General features: G+C 55.4%; 2 protein-coding genes and 1 long non-coding RNA gene across 31 annotated transcripts in view; 1 reads left to right on the top strand and 2 right to left on the bottom strand.

Annotated features, from left to right (window-relative positions):
* Positions 1-7,890: 7,890 nt before the first annotated feature.
* On the bottom strand, positions 7,891-13,949 carry EFNA4 (ephrin A4). Of its 4 annotated transcripts, XM_063626677.1 has the most exons (5): positions 13,759-13,892; positions 10,697-10,983; positions 10,274-10,342; positions 8,548-8,589; positions 7,891-8,423 (listed from the first exon to the last, which is right to left on the bottom strand). In XM_063626677.1, exons 1-5 carry the CDS (start codon positions 13,869-13,871, stop codon positions 8,269-8,271), a joined length of 666 nt encoding a protein of 221 aa, XP_063482747.1. In that variant the 5' UTR covers positions 13,872-13,892; the 3' UTR covers positions 7,891-8,268. The 4 variants fall into 4 exon arrangements, with proteins under 4 accessions (XP_063482747.1, XP_063482749.1, XP_063482750.1 ...); XM_063626679.1 differs by having other exon boundaries at positions 7,891-8,589; positions 13,759-13,949; XM_063626680.1 differs by lacking the exon at positions 8,548-8,589 and having other exon boundaries at positions 7,891-8,443.
* LOC134734387 (uncharacterized) overlaps positions 13,704-19,922 on the top strand; it is an 18,795-nt gene continuing 12,576 nt past the window's right edge. The window contains exon 1 of the long non-coding RNA XR_010117593.1: positions 13,704-13,938. This is a non-coding gene — a long non-coding RNA (uncharacterized lncRNA). The remainder of the gene's footprint in view (positions 13,939-19,922) is intronic.
* ADAM15 (ADAM metallopeptidase domain 15) overlaps positions 14,917-19,922 on the bottom strand; it is an 11,551-nt gene continuing 6,545 nt past the window's right edge. For 3 of the 26 annotated variants that reach the window (XM_063626625.1, XM_063626628.1, XM_063626630.1), the window contains exons 14-22: positions 19,536-19,840; positions 19,250-19,445; positions 18,904-18,981; positions 17,726-17,798; positions 17,356-17,494; positions 16,868-16,937; positions 16,220-16,294; positions 15,340-15,464; positions 14,917-15,249 (exon numbers count right to left, since the gene is read on the bottom strand). In XM_063626625.1, coding sequence (XP_063482695.1) covers positions 15,207-15,249; positions 15,340-15,464; positions 16,220-16,294; positions 16,868-16,937; positions 17,356-17,494; positions 17,726-17,798; positions 18,904-18,981; positions 19,250-19,445; positions 19,536-19,840 — 1,104 coding nt within the window. In that variant the 3' untranslated portion in view covers positions 14,917-15,206. Of the gene's footprint in view, positions 15,250-15,339; positions 16,295-16,867; positions 16,938-17,355; positions 17,495-17,725; positions 17,799-18,903; positions 18,982-19,249; positions 19,446-19,535; positions 19,841-19,922 lie in introns of those variants that run through there. The other 23 variants (XM_063626635.1, XM_063626633.1, XM_063626634.1 and 20 more) reach the window with 17 other exon arrangements.

Raw genomic sequence — 19,922 nt, 5'->3', positions numbered from 1 at the left:
CTCAGGAGCCAGCAAATAAATTAGGCCCCTTGGGATGGGAGTGGGGGACTTTGCAAACAGCTCTCCCTCCCCGCAGGCTCCTCATCCCCAGAGAGATTTGTTTCACCCAAATGATGCTAACCTCCTTACTCCAGGTGCCACAAATCCCAGCCCCCTCCACTCAAATCATATTCCCTGCTCCACAAGGTCAGCTTCTCTTTGTAGGGGCCCACGGTTGGCAGAGACGCTGCCCATATTGATAGTGAACAGGAACTTGCTGGTTTGGTCTAGGACTTTAAATTCCATTTTAGAAAAGATATATCCCTGTTTATCGAATCTAGGTTCTGCTTAAGAATTTGGGCCTTTTTCTATAGGTCCGGGGTACTCTTTAGAATCTGGCACCCCCACACCCACCCTCCAATAATAACTGAGTCCTTCTCTTAGAATCTGGAGCCCTCTCTACAGGATTTAAGCAGCTCTCTCTATGGAGTCGAAGCCTCTGGTTTTGAAGTTGAGATACTCTCTATAGGGCCTAGCTAGGCCTGTGTCTGTGGGATCTAGTGCTTTGTCTACCTGGGCCTCTATCCATAGGGCTGCTAGCTGATTTGGGCCTTTGTGTGAATTAGAAAAAGGACCCTTCTTTGCAGGCTCAGTCCCTAGGGTGCATCTCTTGGCAAGTGGTGCCTTTGTGCAAAAACAAAGGTGCTGCCTCCTTCAGTGAGAGGTGGCTCTAGTGGCTCCCTGTCTCAGTGAGGGAGCTTGGGCTGATGTCCCCTTCCCCTTGGGTGGCTCCTTTGTGCCATGCACAAACTATATGACCATATATGGCAATTCTGTCTACAGGATATGTGCTTCTAGCTATAATGCCTATGTCTGTCTATAGGCCTCTATTTATAAGGTCTGGGCTTCTCTAGGGACTGAGTCCCTGTGTATAAGATCTGAGCCACTGTCCACATGCCCAGGGCCTAATCTAAAGGCCTGGGCTTCTCTCTGTGGCATGTGAGTCATGGAAGGACCCAGGCCTTATTGATGGGGTCTAGACGTTTGCGTATAACTGTAACTCATATTGTTCCTGACTGTGATCCACCACAGTAGGATTATATTTTGCACTGCAGTTCAATAACACACACACACACATATTCTCTCATACACACACACTCATACACACACACATTTAACTGAAATAAGTTTCATGAAACAATACCCTTACTACAGAGGATGCACAATGATATTTTCCTCTGTTCTAGTTTTAAAATTAAAAACAATAAAATAAAAAGCTGGTTGAAGCCTATAAAATTGACTTCTTGACTTTACCATCCCCACTATAGATCACAACCTATAGTGTGAAAAACTGGTGTCTAAGGCCTGGGCCCTGAACTACTTCTCTGTTGGATGGTTGGAGCTCCCTCCATGGGGCTGGTCCTGTCTTCAGGGCTTCAGGCCTCCTCCGCCTTACCTGCAGTCTCTGACACTTGGGCTTGCTAGCACACTGCTGGCTGCCACGATCTCTCCCGGGACACTGAGCTCAGCTCCTGGGAGGACTCTGACATGGTGCCTCACTCTCCTCCATCCCTCAGGGGCCAAGGAAGCAGGGAGCTGAGCGGGTGTGGGACAGAGGGAGCTCTCAGGCTGTGTGGCCCAAGGCAGCTTCTGGGACAGTAGGTGGCAACCACAGAGCTGAGCTGTGTTCAATAAATCATGGAGGCTAGGGCCTGGGGAAGGGGGAGGTCAGGAGGGAAGCGGGGCCATGGATAAATAATTCATTAAACAAATAAACAAGGAGCCTGTGAGAGGGAAGATCAGGCACATGTGTGAGCAAGAGAGGCAGCTGCCAGCTCCAGGCATGAAATATTCACAGGTTCTGCACCTTGCACAGGACCCGTGTGTGTGGCCCCAGCCCAGGAAGGCTGTTGGTGCAGTCCTAACCAGGAAACCTGGGTCCCAGCAAGTGTGTGTGTCGGCATGGCTCTGAGGATGCTCTAACATCCATGAGTTGACATGGAACCACATACAAGCCTGACAGCAGGGAACACAGGCACTGGTATGTGGTCCAGTTCACAGGAAATTAGGATGCAGGGCTTGGTGGGTGGCATTGGGGTGTAATCACCTCTGATTCTGGTCATGTCCTGATCCCTCTAATGAGTCCAGCAAGCCAAGAAGCCTGGAGCGGGGAGGCCTCTGGGGTGTTACACTAGAGGTGTGTGAGTCCTCTGAATGTATTTCAAGAAAAGCTGAGAGGGAGCAGTATTGGCTTAGCAGTGACCAGCCTGGACTTGGATTTGAATTCCAGTTCTGCCACTTGCTAACTATGCTAGTCACTTAACTTCTCTGAGACTGCTTCCTTATCTGTAAAATGGGGATAATAATGCCCCACCTCAGGGAGCTGGTCGTTATGAGGATTAAGATCCGTAATGCCTGGGAAGCACTTAACACAGTGTTTAGGATCCCAGAGGCACTGGATTAATGGAGGGTTTCTTATAATTAAGAGGTTATCTACTGAGGTCTGCCCACCTAGACCAGCCCAGACTCTTTTCCATTTGTTCTCCCTCATTTCCAAGCTTTCCTATTAGCTATCATAGTGAGAGATGTGACCTAGGGCTCAGAAAGTATGCAAGGGGTAGGAAAAGATGAGATGGAATGAGAAGAGGAGGTTACAGTCAAAAAAGGAAGACTCTATTCTTGACAGTGTGGAAGAAGGGGTCCTTGACCTTCTCCTCAGACCCCAGAGACTCTCCTTAAGCCTTAAAAGTCTTCCTAAATCCAGACTTTCACCAAAGTTTAGCTCTCTAGAAAGTGACTGCAATGGCCGGGTGGCTCACGCCTGTAATCCCAGCACTTTGGGAGGCTGAGGCGGGCGGATCACGAGGTCAGGAGATTGAGACCATCCTGGCTAACACAGTGAAACCCCATTTCTACTAAAAATACAAAAAAATTAGCCGGGCGAGGTGGCAGGCGCCTGTAGTTCCAGCTACTCCGGAGGCTGAGGCAGGAGAATGGTGTGAACCCGGGAGGCGGAGCTTGCAGTGAGCCGAGATCGTGCCACTGCACTCCAGCCTGAGCAACACAGCGAGACTGTCTCAAAAAAAATAAAAATAAATAAAAGAAAGTGGCTGCAATGCCCATGCAGTGGCTCACACTTGTAATCAATCCTAGCACTTTGGGAGGCTGAGGCAGGAGGATGACTTGAGTCCAAAAGTTTGAGGCTGCCATGAGCAATGATCCCACCATTGCCCTTCAGCCTGAGCAACAGAGTGAAACCCTGTCTCTTAAAAAAGAAAGAAAGGAAGGAAGAAAGTGGCTGCAAGGAGGCAGAGAGATTGGAGCAGAGGTCTCTGAGTAGCATCACAACCACCACCCCCAACAAGTCTTCCCTGCCAGAGCTCTGGCCCCCACCCTCTGCCTAGTGGTTGAAGGCTTCCTTGACAAAAATGGTTGTGTCTGGGCAAAAAACAGAAGAGTGGCACCCCAGAGTGGGTGGGGAGAATCCAGGATGGAGAGAGCCTCGGAGGGCCAGGGTGGAGTATCTGGCGGCCGCCCAGTAGGCCCCAGCATTCCCCAGCCCTCTGTGTCCCCTGGAAAGGATCCGCTCCCTGTGGGAGAGCCAGCAAACAGGTCTGAGCTGGCCTGCTCCTCCACAGACAGAAGAAGAACAGGTTGGGGGAGGGGGCCTGAGATCTTGGTGGGGAGTGGTAGTGGTAACCCCCATGTCTCCTCTGAGGAGTTAGGGACAGAGGGGACTACAGCCTAGGCACACCCTACAAAGCCCGGGGCCCAACCCTTTGCCTTCCTTGGTCAGCCTGCTGCTACTTGGGGAGCCAGGGGTCTGGGCCCCCAAGTGTGAAGATGGTACCTGCCCACCCTTTCCCAAGGAGCCAACATCAGTCTCCACTTCCCCTCCCCTGGGCTGGGCAGGTTCAGGCCAATCTGCTCAAGAGCTTCACAGCAAACATTGATCTGTAATAAAACCACAATGTGTTTCAGGAGAAGGGATTCCAGACACAACACACATACACACTCACACACATACATACGGATGCAAAACATGCCGCTCTGGGAGGGCAGACACCAGCAGTCCTGAAAACACATCCAAACATAGACCCACACTGTGTCAAACCCACAGACATTATTAGTTCTACACATCCCCTCTCTGCCATATACTTTGTCCTTCAAAATCAAAGCCTTCTCTGATGACCCGTTTTCCCTGTGTTCCCATAACACTTCGTATACAGCTCTATATTAGCATTTTCACTTTGCATTATAATTACTCATTGGCCAGTCTGTCTCCTTGGGTAATCTGAAGATCCCTTAAGGGAAGCAATCTTGTCTTATGCAAGTGTGTATCCCCAGCATCTAGTATGCAAAAAAATAAATAAATAAATTTTATTTATTTAGTATTTAGTACTACTAGTATTTACTTAGTAGGAGTAGGTGAGGTGCTTAATAATTGTTGAATCAAGGAACAAAAGAATAAATGCCTTCTGACAGTGGGACACCCATTTCTAGAATCCTTCAGAAGCCCACAGCGGAAAACCGTGCATGCTACTCAGGCTTCTGACCCTGCCTTCTTTTCTCTTGGTCCCCTCACCACCACTCAGCTCTCCAGAAGCCCTCCTTTCCTTCCCTTCCCTCAGTATGAGACCACGAATTTGAGTTCAACCTGAGGGTTGGCAGGCAAGGTAAGGGTTAATGACACCTCATTAGTGTTTAATTGGAGGAAGGAAGCTGCCTTGGCACCAGACAGGTGGGCGGGCCTGCCCCTTGCTGGAACCAGGCATCCCTAGTTCCAGCACCCCGCCAGGCATGTGGGTGATTTGGCCCTGGAGACCCTCCACCCAGCCGGGGCACCTCCCCCTACCACTGGCTTTGCCAATTTAGTCTCCAAGCAGTATAGACCAGTACTCCCCATCTGTCACCAAACATCCAGAGGGAGAACAAACTCCTTATCATTTCTTCTGTAGCTGGCTTTGCCCCATCCGTCCCCAACAGACACTGGAGAATGGGAGGAGAGGTGGGGTATGAAGGTGGAGAACTGAGGGACAGATTACAGAGCCGCTCAGGGATGGATTCCAGAAACAGGTGACAGGGCTGGGGATGTGGAGATGTCTGCCCAATTTGACCTTAAATGAAGAGAATGCAAATGAGATGCAGACGATATGCAGATGAACACAGGATCTCAGAACTGACATTCCTGGTGGCAGCAGCTCTGCACCCCAATGCTGTCGCCAATAACCAACCTCCTCCTAATCTTTCTGCGTTAAGTGGTGCTGACCATTACTTTGAGAACGAAAAAGGATCTCAAGAGAGATAAGAGCTTGCTTGGGCTAGGGCTGCAGGACCTGGGAAGCTGAGCTCCACCCAAGCTTCCTCACCCCATCCCAAGCACCCACCCAAGCTGCCACAGCAGCTCAGGCAAACATTACTCTCCAGGTTGCACTCGGACGCACCGTCGGTTGCTATGGGGACCCCTTCCTCACTTGCAGACCTGAACCAATGGGCGTCACCGCTGATGACCTCATGCCCCAGGCCCCCGGATTCTATTGGCTATTTGGAAGCCAGAGTGCACCCTTTTCAACTGCGTCACCGCTGGGGATCCCCCGACGACCCCAGCTAGCGTCTGGCCTACTGAAAGAAAGGCGCGCTGGAAGCTCACAATGTGCTGAATGAATGAAAAATAAAGGAAAGAAGGAACTAATAAAAGGGAAGAAGAAAAAGGGGGAGGTGACAGAAAAAGAACAAAACGTCAGGGTTGAATCTGGAGAAGAAAAGGGAGATTTGAAACCCCAGAAAGTGTGGAGCAGGATTGCCGGTCGCAGAGACTCTCAGGCTCTCAAACAGGGAGACAGGGCGAGGTAAAGATGAGTGGAGTTTTCGCATCTATTCGGGAGAGACTAGGGCAGGCCCAGCAAATTGAGGGCCCCACCCTGAGCTGCCTAGCGCTACTGAGTTTAGGGGAGATCGGTGACGCCCCAAAACTTGCAGGCCTGCCCAGCCTCCTGGAACCGCGCCCTGGAACACGCCTCGACTTCTCGTGGGTAAGGCCCGGTGCCCGGAAGACCTCCCAGCGCCCGCAGCCCGTCTCGGCCCCATCAGTGGACTCGGCCCTAGCTTTCCATGGGGACGCGCCCCGGGACTGAATCAGCCGCCCGCGCATGCTATGAGGAAAGTGTGTGTAGGGTATGTAGGGTAGGCCGGCTTGGCCTGAGCGCCTGTGGCTGGGCGGGCCTAAGTTTACGACTCCCCCCGCCCCCCACCCCGACCTCCCCAGCCCGGCTCCCGTGGTCGCTGAGGCATCCGCCCTTGCACCTGCAAGGGGCTGGGCGGCCGGCAGGGGCGTGTGTCTGTGTCAAGTGGGAGCGCCCGACAGTTAGGGCGTGCGTCTGAGTGCGGGGAAAGCTGACCGGGCCCCGCGTCTCTTTCGCACATGCGTTCTTATCAGCGGCGCATCCGCGCGCCAGACCCAGCCGCGGGAGCGAGCGCGCCCGCCTGGTTCCGCGAAAAGGGGGGTGGCCTGGGGCCGCTGGGAGCCGGGTGAGACCCCCACAGTTCTCAATCCAGGGAAAGGGCTGCTAACCAGTCGCTCCCAGTCTACTCCGCCTATGGCTTCACTTGGGAGGGGCGGAGGTAGCAGTAAGCCGGTTTCCATGGCAACGTATAGACACCCTCCTGGATGACGGTGAAGATGGAACTTGAACACTTGAACCCAGGACCTGAAGACCTAGCCCATAGCTTCTCCTTCAGCCGACTACACCCTCTCCTTCGCGCCCCAGACCTTCGCCCCCGCTAAAGATCAAGGTTTGGGGTGAAGGCCCTGATACACGCACCTACCTACAAGAGGCATTTTCTGAAAGGTGGCCTCGAATGGGGGAAGGGACTGACTGGAGTCTGCTCTGCCCGCGGTGCTGCCCTCCACCCAAGGCCTCAGCCAGAGCAATGGAATTAACATGAACGATGGCAGCCGAAATGGGTGCATGGTGGTGGGGGAGAGGGCCCCTGCCCCCTCTGAGAGAGACCGGGATCTGACCTAGGTGTGCAAAGGGGTGGGGGAGGGTTTCGCAAACCGTAGCACCTCTGTGTTGGTCTCTGGACCCCAAGCGCCCTCCCCCCACTCCCCCCCCCCGTCTGCCCCACACCCCCCTAACCATGTTCACACGCTGCCTCTCGCTGCCGCAGCCGGGCCGAGCTAATCAGCACAACATCCACCTATCGATCGCTGGCTCCGTGCCAGGCGGGCCGGCCCCGTGCCAGTGGAGGCTGCGGGGCAACGGGGCGGGTAAAGTACAGCTGCAGGGGAAGGGGCGCCCCTTACCCAGGCACCACCCAGGATACCATTCAGAAAGAGGGCCCCACTTGGCCTTGTGGGGATCATAGCCTCGCCTACCAGAGGTGGAAGAGACAGTGTGGGCTGAGAGCAGAGGGGGCCCTCCCTCCTCAGCCCCACCTCCTCCTCCTTATAAAAGCTAAGAACAAAGAGGCCGCTGGGGAAGGAGGCTTTGATCTGACCCCACCTTCCCAGTTCTAGGCCAGGCACCGCCCAGAGTGCCCTTGGGGAGGGGGAGGGATGACCAGCTCTCAGGGACCCAGGCATTCTGAAACCCAGATGCTATTTATACTACCCTTTGCTTTTGCTGGGCGCCCTGCTTGGTGCTACCAGGACTTGGGCAGGGCCCCAAGCGGATGGGCTGTCAGGAGCATCTGCCCCTCCTCAGCACAGGAAGCCGGCTGGGGAGGTAAGAGAGGGGGCCAAGCTCCGCAGCTGCTGCTGGCACCCACCGCACATTGCCCAGAGGGGTGCCCACTGAGGCCTGGCATGGATGGCCTGAGCACAGCTGGCATGGAGGTCAGGCCAAGCTAAGCTGAGAGCACAGGCCACAGGGAGTCCTGCTATCAGGGAAGGGGCCTGAGGGCAGTAGATTGGGGAGGGCAACAAAAAGATGAGTGGTTTATTGAAGGTTTGGTCTAGATACTTATAAAAATACAAACTTGCATGAAATTCAACCTCATGAAGAGTCCGTCTTCATAGAAGACAAGTGAGTGACCCCCTTGGGAGGGCAAGGTGCTGCCCCAGGGAAAAGGCCCACAGGGCAGATGGCAGGGCTTCTTCTTTGCCCTGGTCCAGCAATCCACCTGTCCCCAGGTCTTCAGCCTGGGCCCCCAGCTGGCTTGCAGATTTGATCATACCAAATCCCAGTCCTCCTGGGGGATGGGCTGAGACCCTCAGAGCAGCCTGCAAAGCGCCTGTGTTTGTCTTGCCTCTGCTTCAGAGTGTCCAGGGTTGTCTACTGCTCTTCTTTAGCCTGTGATGAGGGGACAGGCTCCTGCAAGAGGCACCTCAGACCCTCTGATCTCCCCCATCAATGCTGCATCTTGTCGGTCTGAATTGGTACCTCCAGTGTAGGCAGCAGGGATCCCTCCTCCTCCAGGGGATCTTGGGAGGACTCTGGCTCCTTGGGATGAGAGGGAAGGTCTGCTTGGCTCACAGAATTCGCAGAAGACGAAGAATCAGGAGCAGCAGTAATAGCAAGAGACAGAGGGGGCTGGGAGTGTCCCCCCCTCGCCACCCTGATGTACCACTCTCTCCAGGGCTCCCAACAGGATGGGCTGACTCAGACTCTGTGAGGGGGAGGGGGTAGCACTGATCAGTCCACCCACTTTACCAGCCTCCTTCCTCCCCTTCCCATTAGCAGTTCCCTCCTTTCCCATCCTCCAGGGTCTCCCAAACCAGCCACTCCCTTCCCATGATCTACGACCTCATCCTTTCTAAGCCCTAACTTCCAAGCCTCCCCAAAATTGCCAATAGAGACAACCAACTCAGCTAAGACCTTGAAGGGCCTTGCCCCTGGACACCCCATTCTCTTGGCCCAGCTTAAAAAAGTGTACAGTATGTCGGGTGTCATGGCTCACGCCTGTAATCCCAGCACTTTGGAAGGCTGAGGCGAGTGGATCACTTGAGGCCAGGAGTTTGAGACCAGCCTGGCCAACATGGTGAAACCCTGTCTCTACTAAAAAAAAAAAAAAAAATCAGCTGGGTGGCACATGCCTGTAGTCCTAGCTACTTGGAAGACTGAGGCAGGAGAATTGCTTGCACCTGGGAGGGTGAGGTTTAAGTAAGCTGAGGTCGCACCACTGTACTCCAGCCCTGGGCGACAGAGCCAGAGCGAGACTCTGTCTCAAAAAAAAAAAAAAGTGTGCAGTGAGGCCACACAAGACATGGTGGCTCACGCCTGTAATCCCAGTGCTTTGGGAGGCAGGAGGATCTCTTGAGGTCAGGAGTTCAAGACCAGCCCGGGCAACACAGTGAGATCCCATCTCTACAAAAAATAAAAAATAGGCCAGGCGCGGTGGCTCACGCTTGTAATCCCAGCACTTTGGGAGGCCGAGGCGGGCGGATCACGAGGTCAGGAGATCGAGACCACAGTGAAACCCCGTCTCTACTAAAAATACAAAAAAATTAGCCGGGCGTGGTGGCGGGCACCTGTAGTCCCAGCTACTCGGAGAGGCTGAGGCAGGAGAATGGCATGAACCCGGGAGGCGGAGCTTGCAGTGAGCCGAGATCGCGCCACTGCACTCCAGCCTGGGCGACAGAGCGAGACTCCGCCTCAAAAAAAAAAAAAAAAAAAAAAAAAATAATAATAATAATAATTTAGCCAGTTGTGAGTTGTGGTGGCACACGCCTGTAATCCCAGCTACTCGGGAAGCTGAGGCAGGAGAATCACTTGAACCCAGGAGTTTCAGGCTGCAGTGAGGTATGATCGTGCCACTGCATTCCAGCCTGGGCAACACAGCAAGACCCTGTCTCTTAAAAAAGAAGTGGGGGAGCCGGGGGCGGTGGCTCACGCCTGTAATCTCAGCACTTTGGGAGGCCGAGGTGAGTGGATCACGAGGTCAGGAGATTGAGACTGTCCTGGCTAACACGGTGAAACCCTGTCTCTACTAAAAACACAAAAAATTAGCCGGGCGTGGCGGCAGGTGCCTGTAGTCCCAGCTACTCGGGAGGCTGATACAGGAGAATGGCGTGAACCAAAGAGGCGGAGCTTGCAGTGAGCCAAGATCACACCACTGTACTCCAGCCTGGGCAACAGAGCGAGACTCCGTCTAAAAACAAAACAAAACAAAACAGAAGTGGGGAGAGGATGGTGCAGTAGAAGCTCCCTCAAGGCTAAATGGGGAGAAGAGACCACAGCTTGAAGCTTCACCAGGATCCCTGGAGTCTGATGCTCCTAGATTCTTCTCACTCCTTCCCTCCTTCCCAAGGCCCCACATTAGCCAGTAGGGTCCATGCTCCCAACCCACTTACTCCTCTCCTTGCAGCAGACAGACACCTGGAGCCTCAAGCACTGGCCAGAACTCTCTGGAGTGGGCACCGCTGGGTAGTGGGAAAGTGGGAAGAAGTTAGCACACGGAGTCACCCCTTTGTATGCCTCAGACTGTTTCAGACCCTCCCAGCTTTTCTTCTCTCCAGGTCCCTGGAAAGCATTTCCTTACTTTGGGGCCACAACCATGTATCAGGCCCCATCCAGTCCTCTCATCTCCCTGGCCCCCTTTCCTAGCTCCTCCTCCTTTCTCCTTTCTAGACATTTCCCTCCTCAGTCCTGAGTTAAGCCCATACCCGAACCCGATGTACATTAGAGACCCAGCCCCCTCTCCTCCCAGGCCTCTCCTTCCCCTTCTCTACCCTTCTGGTACACAAGAGGTGTCCAGTGTGCCCTTGGCCACTCACAGATGTAGTAGTAAGTCTCTCCAGGTAAGAACTCAAAGCCGAGGGAGAAGGGTGTGAAGCGCTGAATCTTCTCTGAGAATTGGACATGGCCAAAGGGCAGGGAGCACACCCAGCGCTTGTAGGCCCGGGGGCCCTCTGCCTGGCAGGACTCATAGCCTGGCCAGTCCACCATGTATAAAGCAAACGTCTCGGGGCCCTCAGGGGGCCCTGGGCCTTCGTAGTGGGGGCAGACAATGTCTAGGTAATCGTTGAGGCCCAGCTTCACCACGGCGTCTCCTCGAAGCAACCTGCAGGCATAACGCAGGGTGGGCTGAGGAGCGGAGGGCACCACACCGTGGCCATGGAGGCCAGAGACACCCCTTCTCAGAGGCCCCTGCCAGCCTCTCCTCCACCCATGTGCGAAGGAGCAGCTCAGGAAGGCCCAAGGTTCCCAGACTGACAACTCTTGAGAGACAAAGAGAGTGCAAGAAATGGATGAGATGATCGATTCACAGGTTCCGAGAGGCTAAGACCTGCAGTGCCCATAACCACACAGCTTACATGTGAGAAGGAGGGTCACCACACCCTGTCTTACAGGCTGGAGCTGCCACACACCTCTCTAGCCCCAGTGCCCAACACTCAACATGGTACAGCACCAGGCTTGATCAATGTCAGGTGGATGGATGCTGTGAAGAAGCTGGGCAGAGAGGCAGGAGGTACAGTTGCACACAGTGCAGTTGCAGACACAGAGGTGGAGACACGGGTTGGGAAAGGTCTCCTCAAACACCGATATAAAGTGAGGAACACTGTCCTTTAGACTGACTTCAACCCAAGGGTGAAAAGAATGTCATGGTAAAAAAAGAATGAGGGAGGCCAGGTGTGGTGGCTCACATCTGAATCCCAGCACTTTGGGAGGCCGAGGTGGGAGGATCGCTTGAGGCCAGGAGTTCAAGACCAGCCTGGGCAACATGGTGAGACTGTCTCTACTATAAATAAATAAATAAATAAATAGGCCGGGCGCGGCGGCTCACGCTTGTAATCCCAGCACTTTGGGAGGCTGAGGTGGGCGGATCATGAGGTCAGGAGATCAAGACCATCCTGGCTAACACGGTGAAACCCTGTCTCTACTAAAAATATAAAAAGAAAATTAGCCGGGCATGGTGGTGGGCACCTGTAGTCCCAGCTACTCGGGAGGTTGAGGCAGGAGAATGGCGTGAACCCGGGAGGCGGAGCTTACAGTGAGCCGAGATTGCGCCACTGCACTCCAGCCTGGGAGACAGAGCGACACTCCATCTCAAAAAAAATAAAATAAAATAAAATAAATAAAGGCCATGAGTGGTGGTGCACTCCTGTAGTCCCAGCTACTTGAGAGGCTGAGGCAGGAGGATCTTTAGAGTCCACGAGTTCCTGTAGTGAGCTATTACGCCACCGCACTACAGCCTGGGTGACAGAGCAAGACACTGTCTCTAAATTCTAAAAATTAAAAAAAAAAAAAAAAGAATGAGGGAGTGGGGGCTATGCCTCCCTTTTTTGACCAGGAGGAGCAAGTGCCAGGCATGGGGGGAGTCCACATACTACCCAGTCTTCTCAGGACTCCCTTCCCCATCTCTTGGGAGCTGCCTGGGGAAGCCAGCACAGGTGGGAAGGGCTGGAAGGGGCTGCTCCCCACAGTACTGACTGCTGCATGAACCACCCCCCATACCACAAACACAGCCAAGTGTGACTTAGGAAAAGCCTCCAATGGGTGGTCCAAGGACCACTTGTATCAGTTCTGATTAGAAATGAAGATTCCTGGGCTCAGCCAGCCCAGACTTACTAGAACGCAAGCTGAGCAAGGACAGGGCCTTGGTAAGATTTGTTCTACCGCATCCCCCGTGCCTGGAAAAGTGCCCAGCACAAGACAGTGTTCAATAAATATTTGTGGATTGAATGAATGAGCCAGAAACCTTAAGATTGGGGGGTGAGAAACTTGAATTTTTAACAGGTCCTCCAAGTGATTCAGAAGCTTTGGTCTGTGACAGAGATAGAGAATTCAGAGTCCAAGGACAACAAAAGCTCTTATCACTTGTTATTGGTATTGTAATGACCTGTCTTTATGCAGGCTCTCCTGCCTGCGCCTGTTCTCCAGAGAGTCTGTGGAATCCCAGGGGGCAGGGTCTTGATCTTCTCATCTATATAGTTAATCCCCTGCAACCTAGCACAGGGCCGGGCACACACAGTATGTGTTTAATAAATAAATGTCAGTGAGTGAAGAAATGAATAGAGTCACAGATTGTCTCAAGTAGAAAATCAGAAAGAAAAACAGATGGGAAATAGGAGAGGCAGGAAGACTTGGGGAGGGGGATGGAAACAGTAAAATATACTGAGGTTCAAAGGCAGACAGCTCAGGAGAGAGAAAGAAATAATAGTTTATATCTGTACAGCCTGAGCCTCTTTCACATACATGACCTCACTTACTCCGCCAGACTTCCCAGGGTACTAGGTATTATTAGCCCATTATACAGGTGAGATAAATGAGGTCAGGAAGGTCACGGGACTTGCCCAGAGGTGATTCGGCTAGAAGGGCAGGGCTGACACTGGAAAGAAACAGAAGGACCAATAAAGACAGAGATGAAAGCAGAGATAGCAAATGAGATCAGGAGACAGAGTGGGAGCCAGGGCTGAGACCCAGCGGGCAGGAGAGTAACCCACGCTCTTTCACAAGAGTAAAGCCCCCTCCCTCGCTCTCAAGTTCGTCAGCCACAGCTCCAGCCTGCGGGAGGCTGGGGATCGCCAGGAGAGCAGCGAGGGGGGCGGAGCCCGGAGTGCGGGCAAAGGCCTCCCCCCAGCTCCATGCTCCAAGACCCCCTAGACAACCCTTGGGGCTGGGGTCTTCTGCCTGCCCCCCAACTCATGCGGGCTGTGGGGAGACCCAGGGCGCGCCTCGCCCCTCGCCCCTCCCCCCTCCCCCGCCGGCTCAAACAAAGGAGCCCCGGCGCGCGGCCAGGCTCAGGCGGCGCCGCGCAAAAAGCGGGTGGCGGGCGCGCGCAAAGCCCGGGAGCGCGCAGACTTAGCTAGGCGCTCGCCCGGTTCGGCCCGGCTACCTGGGGTTACTGGAGTTCCAGTAGACTACGTGGCGGAGGCTGGAGCCCCCGCGCAGAGGGGAGCCCAGGAACGCGGCCCAGAGGACAGTCCGCAGCAGGGGCAACAGCCGCATCGCCCCCGAGGTCCGGTTTGGTCTGGCCTGGCAGGTCCCGGCCCGCTTCACAGTCGAGGCGAGAAAGGTACAAAGTGAAGAGGGAGGTTGCGGAAAGGGGGGTGGGGTGCGGATACTCGCTGACCCCGCCCCTGGATAACTTTCCACCAATGGGAGAGCGTCTCCTCCTCTCCACCCAGCGCCAACTCCAGTTAACCCTCTGTGCACCGCAGCGCGCGCCAGGTTCGCCAAAGCTTCCACTGAGGCTACACCACACTGCGAGGGGGCGGGGAGGAAGGACGTATTCCAACAGCAGTATTTTTAGGGAGGTCATCCCTTTCGTGTCTGCTTTAGTGCAAGGTAGATTGCCTTATTAGAAGTTTGGAAGATTTTAAATAAGGGTACATAACCTTTGCCCAGATAGGGGAAAGTGAGGCGCAGGCGAGGATCCATGAAGCCTGTCCAACCACCTTCATGCACTGCCCCGTTTTCTTTGCACATCTAGGGACAGTGCAAGCGGAAGGGACAACGCAGCTTCTGGGACCACCTTCCCTAAAGAGCCTTAGGTGGCGCGCTAGATGCTCACTTTAGGATTGGCGTCTGTCCCTTGCCGCTCCACACCTTCGTTCTGGGCTGGGGGCCCACGCGGCCCCAGTCCCTAAGACGAAGTAATGAGGTGGTTGCGGCCTGTACAAAGCACCTTTGTTCCCGATCCCTCAGGTGGCGGCGGCGGAGGGGGAGGAGGCAGGTGCCCGGCCTTGGGATCGTGGGAGCAGCCGCCGCCCCGCTCCGCCCTGGCTCCTGGACTCTGAGAACACCAGCCAGATCCACTTTTCCCAGCCAGTGGTCAGAGTGGGGACGGCAGGTCCAACAGCTTGAAAGATTGCGCCGAAAGCCACCCCAGTCTGGGCAGAGGGAAGCCGCGAGCATCCCGGGGACACACGCCGACCCTTTCTGGTACTCCCGCCCCACAGAGCCCGCCCTCGTCTGAGGCGGCAGCGTCTCCTGGCGGCCAGACCTGGAACCGCAGCAGGAGCGACCCGGCTTCTAGAAGCAAACTCTGCGGAACGCTCCCAAGATGTCACGTTTATTGCAGCTGAGCAGAGACAGGCTGTGGCAGAGACAGGCTGTGCAGACCTTCCTCAACCCCGTCCAACCCCAGCCTCTCCCCAAGCACCGGCTGCAACTACGCCGGCAGGTCCGCAGAGTGCTGCTTGACAGCGCGTGGCGGTGCCCGGAGCCTTAAGACACCGCGTCCAGTCTCTGGCGCCTCAGTCATGGTAGGGGACTCCAGAGGGCACACCCGCCTCTTGAAGCCCTAAGTCCGGCTTGGAGGCAGCGGAACCTCCAGAGAGGTCAGAGGTAGAGCGAGGACACTGTCGGAGGCGGTGGCGCTGGTCTGGATTGCAGGAAGCCAAGAAAAAAGGGTCAGAGGCCCCCTTCCCCCACGTCACTCGCCCCGCCCACCCATCCCCAGGGCTCCTCCTACCTGGAGGGTACCACTAGGGGCGGGATTCCAGCTCCTGGGCCGGGCAGGTCACCCGATGGGCACTGGCCCTGGGGGTCGGCAGGCAGTGGCTTCCTTGGGGGTGGGGGCTTGGCTGGCCCCTGAGACTGAGGGAGAGAAGGCAGGAGGCCGGCTTAGGTGGGGGGGTGTCATGTTGCCCACCCCCAACGCACTGGTGCTGGGGAACACCAGCTTGGGGGCAGCACCAGCGGTCACCCTTGTCTGCAAACAAACCTGTCACCATTAAAGGCACCACCGGGATATGTGCCCTCATGCACTGAGGGGGCATCTCGCCACGGCCACCACCGTCATGGCTACCAGCACCACAGCCCTAGGTGGGGGGAGAGGCCGTGCCCTTCTCTCCCCCCACCGTTACCTTCGGGCTTCTCACCACCGGGTCAGCAGGCAGAGGGCGGGTAGGGGGATTGGGTCGGTCAGCCAGCTCAGCCTGAACAGAGAGATGGGCAGTGGCTGTGAGAGCATAACCAGGGGCTGTGGACATGCATAGATTCCCCAGAGGGGTTCAAGTCAACATGCAAAGTCAGCCAGGGGGCAGGAGAGAATGAGGGCATGCGCAGAGGGCTTGGAGGCATGCCAGCTGATGTCTCAGGGGAGGAAGGTGTAGGTCAACCGCGGAGTCCCTGGCCGACTGCAGTCCCGCCATTGACCACCAGATGGTGGTAGAAACCAAGGCAGGAGGCTCACCCTTTGCTGCTTCTGGGGCTCAGAGTGTCTGAAGGCTGAGGGGCACCCCGATCACCTAATGAAGAGCACCACTGACAGGGAGCAGGGATGAGAACTGCAGTTGGGTACCAAGCCTCCCACCTGCCTTGGCTCAGGGTGGGCCCTGGCCCAGATTTACCTGGAGTCTCTTGGACACAGGGTCAGGCGGCAGCGGCCTGGAAGGGGGAGCCGGGAAGCTGAGAGCACTAGCCTGCTGGGAGGGCAGGAAGGCAGATAGGCACAGAGGGGGAAGAGGAAGCAGAGAGACAGAGTGGGCAGAGAAGGGTCAGTGCCCAGGGAGGGCCGGCAGGGGCCCAGGGCAGTGGGTGCTGTGCATGCAGTTATGCAGGTGCATGCAGGTGGGGAGTGGGGAGGAGGTGTGCACACACTCCCGTCATCCAAGCAGAGGGCTTAGGGCGGGGATGCTCACCAGCCCTTCTAACGTGGTGACCTGGGCCCACGAAGGCCATTCTGAGCACCACTGCCCTTGTGCCCTCCTGGGGTCACTGCTGGGGGCACGGATAGACCCACCTCTCAAAGCCACCTCTTGGCCAGTGGACGGAGCCCAGCAGCTCCTGCTCCAGCTGGCTGCCCTCCCCACTCTTCTGGACTCAGCTTCTCTGCCTGTAGCCAGGGGAGGGGAGGGCAGGGCTGGCCCTGACTCTGACTGACTCTTGGGCAGTGCTAGCCTTTCTCTGAGTCTGGAGCCTTTAATGTGCACCCCCCAGGGCCCAAGCTGGATGCCCGGCCAAGGTGGAGTCCCCTTCCTCTGGCATCCGGGACTCACCTTAGTGCCTCGCGCCAGCAGGGCCCTCTGCGGAGGTCCTGGCCGTTCAGGGAGACCAGATTGGGCTGCCCTATGCATGAGGGAAGGCAAGAAGGGAGAGGGCCCAGTCTCAGACCCTGTTTTCTACCTTATGCCATCCTTGAGTGGGTTAACCCTTTGCAGGCACTTATATGTGGTTTAGGTAAAATTGTGGTAGGGTCAGGGTCGGGGGCAGTATTTATTAGCTTGAGGGAAGACCCCACTTATCCAGCACAGGGGCTCCTGGGGAGAAATGGCCCTAGCACTCCAGCCACCCCACAGGGGCACAGCTGTGAGGTAAAAAGCTGTGGGCGCATATAGGGAAGGGAGGTGTGGGGTATGGCAGTGAGCAACTTTAAGGTCCAAGGGGCCTGGGGCTCAGAACCAGGTGGCAGGGGCTGCAGAGGTGAGGCAGCCTTCAGCACTGTCCCCAGTTAGAGGAAGTGGTAGCAGGGAGGTGATGCTCATACCTGTACTGGCAGGTGGGTCCCTTGAGTTGGCAGAGTCGCTGGTGCAGGCGGGCACGGTACCAGTAACTGGCACCAAGCATCACCAGGACCAATAACACCAGGAGGCTGAGGAGCAGCCCTGTGGTCAGGGAGCTGATTGCTGTGGGTGGATGTCAGGTTTAAGGGAGGACAGGGCTAAGAACTCTAGATCCATGAAGGCGCAGGGGGCAGGGAGTGAAGTCAAGTGATCAGGGAGAGTGAAGGGGTCAAGGGGCACAGACTCAGGGAACCAGCAGCAAAGGGGGGGTCAGAAAGAGAGGGCCGAGGGGGAAAGATAAAGCATGAGACGCTTTGCCCTCCCAGCTGCCCCTGTCCCCCACCCCCATGCTACCTTTGAGCTGAGTGGTGCAGTCAGGGGGTGCCCAGCCCTCCTCACAGTAGCAGTGCCTGTTGCTGTCACAGACCTAGGAGGTACAAGGTGAGCAATGAGGAGCTCTGCACTCTGGAACTATTTCCTTGTCTCTAGCTTTTCAAGATCTCAGATTTCTACAACTGGGGGTTGTGCTGGGTATGTGTGTAGAGAGAGCCTGGAGGGAGGGTCTTTATCTATACCAGAGCAAATTAGATCAAATTAACACTTACTAAGCACCTTCTATGTGCTGGGCACTGTGGTACATGCTTTCTTTCTTTGTGTTTGTTTTGTTTTATTTTATTTTATTTTAGACAGCAAGTAAGATGGAGTCACTCTGTTGCCCAGGCTGGAGTGCAGTGGTGCAATTATGGCTCACTGCAGCCCCGAACTCCTGGGCTCAAGCAATCCTCCTGCCTCAGCCTCCCAAGTAGCTGGGAGCATAGGTGTGCACCAGCAGGCCTGAATAATTTTTAAATTTTTCCTTGATAGAGATGGGGTCTCACTATGTTGACCAGGCTGGTTTTGAACTCCTGGCCTCAAGTGATCCTCCTGCCTTGGCCTCCCAAAGTACTGTGATTTGGCTGGGTGCAGTGGTTCACCCCTATAATCCCAGCACTTTGGGAGGCCGAGGCGGGTGGATCACTTGAGGTCAGAAGTTCGAGACTAGCCTGGCCAACATGGTGAAACCCATCTCTACTGAAAATACAAAAATTAGCTGGGCGTGGTGGTGGGTGCCTGTAATCCCAGCTAGTAGGGAGGCTGAGACATGAGAACCGTTTGAGCCTGGGAGGCAGAGGTTGCAGTGAGCCAAGATCACGCCAGTACACTCCAGCCTAGGCAACAGAGCGAGACTCTGTCTCAAAACAAAACAAACAACAAAAAAAAAAACTGTGATTATAGGCATAAGCCACCGTGCCCAGCCTGTGGTAGATGCTTTCATACTCATCTCATGTACCCTGGATGGGGATACTATTATTATAGCCATTTGATAGGTGGGGAAACTGAGCTCAGCACAGTTAGTAACCTGCCCGAGGTCACACAACTAGGAGGTAGTAGAGCAAGGATTAGAACCCAGATATGTCTATTTCCAAAGCCCAGCATCCTTTTCCTCTCTAGAGGCTCTCTGCTCCCCTTCCACTTCCCCCATCCCAGCTCACCCCATGTCCATGGCATTTGCTTCGACATTCCTGTGCCCCCAGGAGATCCACACGCTGGCATCGATGGTCTATGCACACCTGACCCAGGGAGAGAAGAGCCTGGATCAGATTCCCACAAAGCTTTAATGGGACTGGGAGGCCAATAAGGTTGAGGCCACACCCTGTGTTTACAGATGGGGAAACCAAAGCATAGTGAGTTGATAGGACTTTGCTCCGTCGGAAGTAAGAAACTGACTTCCCTTGGAGTCCCTGCCTTTGACATTGGTGAATGGTGAAGTCTGGGCTTTGTTCACTGTGGTCCAAATGTCCCTTCTCGCGCCTGGTCTTGCCCACCCAGGCTGCTCACCAGGCCAGGGCCACAGGCTGTGCCAGGCAGAGTCAGGAGGGGCTGGGCCACATCACTGCCCAGGTCCAGGTGCACCCAGCTGCAGTTCAGCTCAGTCCCATTCACATCTATAGTCTCCCAGAGTAGATCCTGGATGGAGCCCAGCAGAGGCTGGGTCCTACCTGTCTGGCACTGGAGCTGCCCGCAAATGGCATCTCTGGGGGGAAGGGGAAGGGCACACAGAGTTAGTAGGAGCAGGGCCAAGGCTCTCAGAAACCCAAAGGAGGAGCCAGGTTTCCTCACTTACCTAGGGGTGCAGGACACATAGCTGCCACTGGGGTTGCGCCCACAGCTCCCAAAAGCATTTCCCCGAGTATTAGCTGTCTGGAGGCAAAGTGGCGCAGCGGGCTGGGCTCCAGGTCCCCAAAGTGACTGGCACTGCTGGGCATAGGAGGCACAACGCCCGTGCATGCACACAGCTTGCCCGCCAGCGCAGGGCTCGCCATCCCCTAGGCTGACATCAGGGGGACACTGGGAGCTGTCTCCTGGGCAGAATTCAGGCAAGTCACAATCCCCTCTGGTAGGACGACACTGCCAGCCAGATGGGCGCAGCTGTGGAGGGTGGATGAGCATCAGTGTGGGCACCGAGCAAATCCAGCCGGGGGTCAGAATGACCCTTTCCACCTTGGCTCCA

Source organism: Symphalangus syndactylus, chromosome 12 (genome assembly GCF_028878055.3).
Source record: "Symphalangus syndactylus isolate Jambi chromosome 12, NHGRI_mSymSyn1-v2.1_pri, whole genome shotgun sequence".
Lineage (NCBI taxonomy): Eukaryota > Metazoa > Chordata > Mammalia > Primates > Hylobatidae > Symphalangus > Symphalangus syndactylus.
This window is presented reverse-complemented; position numbering and strand designations above follow the sequence as displayed.

Excerpts from the sequence above, each read along its gene's own strand:
- EFNA4 (XM_063626677.1), bottom strand. The coding sequence starts at position 13,871 with ATGCGGCTGTTGCCCCTGCTGCGGACTGTCCTCTGGGCCGCGTTCCTG. Across the intron at positions 10,984-13,758 it reads TGGAACTCCAGTAACCCCAG|GTTGCTTCGAGGAGACGCCG; the intron begins GTAGCCGGGCCG and ends TTATGCCTGCAG. Across the intron at positions 8,590-10,273 it reads TGTCTGCTGCAAGGAGAGGA|AGTCTGAGTCAGCCCATCCT; the intron begins GTAAGTGGGTTG and ends TCCCCCTCACAG.